At 38.7% G+C, this 6345-nt stretch overlaps 1 protein-coding gene across 1 annotated transcript; it reads right to left on the bottom strand.

Moving 5' to 3' along the window:
* Window positions 1–278: 278 nt before the first annotated feature.
* LOC113408462 (myosin heavy chain, skeletal muscle-like) lies at window positions 279–6339 on the bottom strand (the record flags this gene model as incomplete). Its single annotated transcript, XM_026661711.1, has 3 exons — window positions 6208–6339; window positions 720–846; window positions 279–443 (listed from the first exon to the last, which is right to left on the bottom strand). Coding segments are annotated over exons 1-3 (343 nt in total), but the record flags the coding sequence as incomplete, so codon positions are not given.
* Between the last annotated feature and the right edge of the window lie 6 nt (window positions 6340–6345).

Genomic DNA, 6345 nt, shown 5'->3' with positions numbered 1-6345 from the left:
CTGGAGAAACAACAGGAGTAGCACAGTGATGTAGCTAAATATCCTGGAAATCCTCCTGATAGTGAACTCTGTCAGACTGTGGAAAGCTATCCCAGGGAAGTGGTGCTAGATTCAATGAATGGCAAATTTAAAGCTGGGACTGAATAAAACATTCTTAAATATATTGTAGGGAACAATCATGCATTAGCAGGGGCTGGGTTAGGTGACCTAACAAGACCTTTCCCCTTCTATTCTCTAGGGTGCTATGGTTTCATTTGAGGTTAAAACATCTTGCTCACAACAAGAATCCAGCTTCACAGAAAAGGCTGTTGGAAAAATCCTCACCTTTATCTCCTCCTCTAGATGTCTCTTCAGTTCCTCAATCTGTTGGGTAAATGCCTGTTTGCCTCTTGAGAGCTGAGAAATCAAAGTATCTTTTTCCTCTACCTGGCGCGCAAATTCACCTTAAAAAGTGAAAATGAAATAGGAGGGATTTAATTTCACTGACTGGAAAATGATATAGTCATTTATTAACTACAAATGGGAATGCTTTAAAGAAAAGGAAATAACTTGAGTTCTCAATTCATCCAAATCATCATTTGAGAACTTCTAATAGCAGGTGTCAAGCAGCATGGTGGATATGCAGTTTTTCCATAGAATGGCAATTTCCTCCCTTTTGCACCTCATATCTCCTCCATACACTCAAAATGTCTACATCAAAAAACATGTATGCATCTTACCCGATTCTGTTTGTAGACGAGCTCTTTGAGCACTGAGGTCATTGATCGTACGCTGATGCTCTTCTTCCTTTGTCTTAATCTCACTGAGCTGATCTTCCAGAGTGCGGCACAGCTTCTCAAGATTTGACTTTGTGTAAAATGGACAAAAAGAAAGAGGATAAACACATGCACTCTCCAGCATTCTGAGATAATTGAGAGCTTTGGCATGACAAACACACGTGGGCTCAATTATTGAGGAAACCTCACCCTTCATAAATCCGTGTGCAAAAAAGTGTGCAAAAGGTAAAATGAGAAGGGGAAGGGAGCAAAGAGGGGGCCTGGGGAGAGAGGGACAGGCTGAGACCTTAGTGGAATGGGGCAGAAAGTATGGTAATGGGAAGCAGACACGAGATGGTAGAGGCTATATCAGCCCTATCACCACCCCAAGAAGGTCCCTGGCCTCTCTCCTCTGCAGACTGCCCGAGAAGCCTCTCCAGCCATCCCCTCTGATGTGACAAGTAGGCTCCTGCCTCCCTCCACTCCGTCCCCTGTGCTCTGGGGTGCCCTGGGGCAAAGTGATTAAATAGGTGTCTACTTCCCACTGGCAGGAAATATCACATGGAGCCACACGGAGCTTGACAATTGTGGTCAGGGCTATGGGGTGGGGTGCTGATCTGGGAGGCAGGAGTAGGCCATGACTTCTAGTTCCAGGTCTTTTACTGACTGATGTTAACATTCTATGCACTCCATAGCCCTTATTATTGAACAAGGATTCATGCCCTGACTTTGGGAGTCAGGCAAATATAATTTCCCCTCATTTTACAGATGGGAAATATGAGGTTATACAAGTCACTTCCAGCAGATTGTGGCATGGATTCCAGTGTGCTAACATGGAAAATCCAAACTCCAGCCACTCCGCTTTGCAGAATGAATGTGGCAAACCTATATGGTTGACTGTGCTGCCTGTAACTGCTAGCCCACACTCCCCTCCAAAATCAGGAATACAACCAAGAAATCCTTACACCTAAGCTTGGAAGGATTAGATTTTTATCAGTAATCATCGATGTCACCATGCACACAAACCAACAAAAACATTTCCATTGATAATAAACAAAATTTACAGATAGGAAAAGTCAGAAAAATGCTGCCCGAAAACTTCTTAGAGTTTGTTTTAAGGCTTTTTACTTTGTATATTTTTACATGTGATGCTGTCAATTTGTGTTTTAACATTGAAAAAGCTTCAACTTTTTGAATCTCAACCTCTACTGTCATTAAATAATTGTCTGATCCACTATATTGTCTGGCCCCTCATAATTTTGTGCAAATGTGAAAATTTAAATACATAAAAATGCTTAAAACCCATAATTTTGTACAACTGTGAAAAATGAAATAGATTAAAAAAAATTAAAATACTTCAAAATAAACATCAATATTATCCATCAAAATTATAAAAAAATAAATATCAAATTCTGCCAACCCTACTTATACCTAACATTCCTCAGTTATATCACAAAGTTGTATGACCCACTGATAAAACGTGTGTGTCATGCCTCTCTAGAGACTGGTCCACACAGAGGATAAGAGCTTACTACTGCTACCAGTTATTCATTTAGCTAGATTGCTGTGGATCTAAAGGTTTCAACCCTACTGATGACCATTTTAGGGGGATCAACATGATTACACTTGATGAAATTTCTGGTTTTTCAGTCTGCTTTATTAAAAAAAGACCTAAAATTTCGCATAACACCATCTCCCCACTTTAAAAGAGATTTACGATTGCAAACTGAAGCACTCAAAAGCTAACTGATACCAGTATTAAGTTTGCCTGTCCATGGGCAGCGATAATTCTGGCATATTCATTGCTGTTAGAACATACTGAGTCAGACCAAAGGTCCATCTAGCCCAGTATCCTGTCTTTTGACAGTGGCCAATGCCAGGCGCCCCAGAGAGAATGAACAAAACAGGTAATGATCAAGTGATCCATCCCCTGTCACTCATTCCCAGCCTCTAACAAACAGAAGCTAGGGTAACCATCGCTGCCCATCCTGGCTAATAGCCATTGATGGACATATCCTCCATGACTTTATCTAGTTATTGTTCAAAGCCGGGTATAATCTTGGCCTTCACAACATCCTCTGGCAAAGAGTTCCACAGGTTGCCTGCGATTTGTGTGAAGAAATATTTCCTTTTGTTTATTTTAAACCTCCTGCCTATTCGTTTCATTTGGTGACTCCTAGTTCTTGTGTTATGAGAAGGAGTAAATAAGACTTCCTTATTTACTTTCTCCTCACCAGTCATGATTTTAAAGACCTCTATCATATTCTCTCTTAGTCACTTCTTTTCCAAGCTGAAAAGTCCCAGTCTTATTAATCTCTCCTCATACAGAAGCTGTTCCATAACCCTAGTCATTTTTGTTGCCGTTTTCTGAACATTTTCCAATTACAATATATCTTTTTTGAGAAGGGGTGACCAATTCTGCATGCAGTATTCAAGATGTGGGTGTGCCATGGATTTATATAGAGGCAATATGATATTTTATGTCTTATTATCTATCCCTTTCTTAATTATTCCCAACATTCTGTTTGTTTTTTTGACTGTCACTGCACATTGAATGGATGTTTTCAGAGAACTATCCACAATGACTCCAAAATCTCTTTCTTGAGTGGTAACAGCTAATTTAGACATGATCATTTTGTAGGTATACTTGGGATTATGTTTTCTAATGTGCATTACTTTGCATTTATCAACAGTGAATTTCATCTGCCATTTTGTTGCCCAGTCACCCAGTTTTGTGAGATCCCTTTGTAGCTCTTCACAGTCTGCTTTGGACTTAACTATCTTGAGTAGTTTTCTATCATCTGCAAATTTTGCCACCTCACTGTTTACTCCTTTTTCCAGATCATTTATGAATATGTTGGATAGGACTGATCCCAGTACAGACCCCTGGGGGATACCACTATTTTCCTCTCACCATTCTGAAAACTGACCATTTATTCCTATCCTTTGTTGCCTATCTTTTAACAATTTACTGATCCATGACAGGACCTTCCCTCTTATCCCATGACAGCTTACTTTGTTTAAGAGCCTTTGGTGAGGGACCTTGTCAAAGACTTTCTGAAAATCTAAGTACACTATAACCACATGCTTGTTGACCCCCTCAAAGAATTATAGTAGATTGGTGAGGCATGATTTCCCTTTACAAAAACCATGTTGACTCTTCCCCAACAAATTATGTTCATCTATGTGTCTGACAATTCTGTTCTTTACTATAGTTTCAACTAGTTTGCTCAGTACTGAAGTCAGGTTTACTGGCCTATAATTGCTGGGATCACCTCTGGAGCCCTTTTTAAATATTGGCATCACATTAGCTATCCTCCAGTCATCTGGTACAGAAGCTGATTTACCATGATATGTAACATACCATAGTTAGTAGTCCTGCAATTTCACATTTGAGTTCCTTCAGAACTCTTGGGTGAATGTCATCTGGTCCAGGCAACTTATTACTGTTTAATTTATCAATTTGTTCCAAAACTTCATCTAATAACACCTCAATCTGGGACAGTTCCTCAGATTTGTCAGATAAAAAGAATGGCTGAGGTTTGGGAATCTCCCTCACATTCTCAGCCGGGAAGACCAATGCAAAGAATTCATCATCACAATGGCCTTATCATCCTTGAGTGCTTCTTTAGCATCTCAATTTTCCAGTGCCTCGCTGATCCTTTAGCAGGCTTCCTGTTTCTGATGTACTTAAAAAAATTTTGCTATTACTTTTTTGAGTCTTTGGATAGCTGTTCTTCAAATTCTTGTTTGGCCTTCCTAATTATATTTTTACACTTCATTTGCTAGAGTTTATGCTCCTTTCTATTTTCCTCACTAGGATTTAACTTCCACATTTTAAAGGATGCCTTTTGGCCTCTCACTGCTTCTCTTATTTTGTTATTTAACCACGATGACTCTTTTTTGGATCTCTTACTATGTTTTTTAATTTGGTGTATACATTTAAGTTGAGCCTCTATTATGGTATCTTTAAAAAGTTTCCATGCAGCTTGCAGGGATTTTACTTTTGGCACTGTACCTTTTAATTTCTGTTTAACTCACCTCCTAATTTTTGTGTAGTTTCCCTTTCTAAATTAAATACAACAGTGTTGGGCCACTGTGGTGTTTTCCCCGCCACAGGGATGTTAAATTTAATTATATTATGGTCACTATTACCAAGCGATTCAGCTATATTCACCTCTTGGACCAGATCCTGTGCTCCATTTAGGACTAAATCAAGAATTGCCTCTCCTCTTGTGGGTTCCAGGTTCTCCAAGCTTCTCCAAGAAGCAGTCATTTAAGGTGTCAAGAAACTTTATCTCTGCATTCCGTTCTGAGGTGACATGTACCCAGTCCATATGGTGATAGTTGAAATCCCCCATTATTATTGAGTTTTCTATTTTTATTACCTCTCTAATCTCCCTGAGCATTTTACAGTCACTATCACCATCCTGGTGAGGTGGTCGGTAGTATATCCTTACCGCAATATTATTATTATTCAAGCATGGAATTACTATCCTTAGAGATTCTATGGTGCAGTTTGGTTCATTTGACATTTTTATTTCATTTGATTCTATGCTTTCTTTCACATATAGTGCCACTCCCCACCAGCACGACCTGTTCTGTACTTCGGATATATTTCATACCCTAGTATTACTGTGTTCCATTGATTATCCTCATTCCACCAAGTTTCTGTGATGCCTATTATATCAATATCCCCATTTAATACGAGGCACTCTAGTTCACCCATCTTATTATTTAGACTTCTAGCATTTCTATATAAGCACTTAAAATAATTGTCACTTTTTAGCTGTCTGCCATCACGTGATGTAATTAAAAGGGGCTCTTTTTCATTTGACTGTTTCTCATCCGATCCTACCCGTATTTTATCATCTTCCATCTTCTCTTCCTTACTAGGACATAGAGACTCTCCATTAATAGATCCTCCCCTAAGGGATGTCTCTGTCCGAAAAACGTACTCCTCTGCACCTGTCAGCTTCCCCTCAGCCCTTAGTTTAAAAACTACTCTATGACCATTTTAATTTTGTGTGCTTGTGCTTGACTGCAACTTTAATATTCTTTTAAGGTAGTTTATAAAGGTAATTCTATGTAGACTTGCATATTCAGTACTCTATGGTAGAGTAATATGTTTCATATAAATTTTAATAATTCAATTTAAAAAACAATATAATGCTAATTATTATCATCCTCTAAGTGTGATGGCTATTAACTCAGTAATAACTGTATTTGGAGCTTATAAACTTCTTGGTCCTGTTTGAGATTTTATGTATGTTTTATACAAATTAAACTGTAAATAATTCTGTTAGATTCCAACTTACAGTCAGCTCATATCCTACTCTTACAATCTTTTGTATAATTAAACATGATAAAATGATGATTAAAAATCTTTCACTCTTTTATGCTGCAATAATACTTAGGATAAAGACAGCACTTTCAATACACAGCTCTGTACCTTGGCTTTGGAGACAGTCTCCATGTTACTAGCCAGGTCGTCGATCTCCATCTTCAGTTCACTCTTCTCCTTCTCCAGCTTCTGTTTGACTCGTTGCAGGTTGTCAATTTGCTCCCCAAGCTCTGCTGTGCTGTCCGC

This window comes from Terrapene carolina, unplaced genomic scaffold (assembly GCF_002925995.2).
Source record: "Terrapene carolina triunguis isolate 2854851 unplaced genomic scaffold, T_m_triunguis-2.0 Scaffold15531, whole genome shotgun sequence".
Lineage (NCBI taxonomy): Eukaryota > Metazoa > Chordata > Testudines > Emydidae > Terrapene > Terrapene triunguis.
This window is presented reverse-complemented; position numbering and strand designations above follow the sequence as displayed.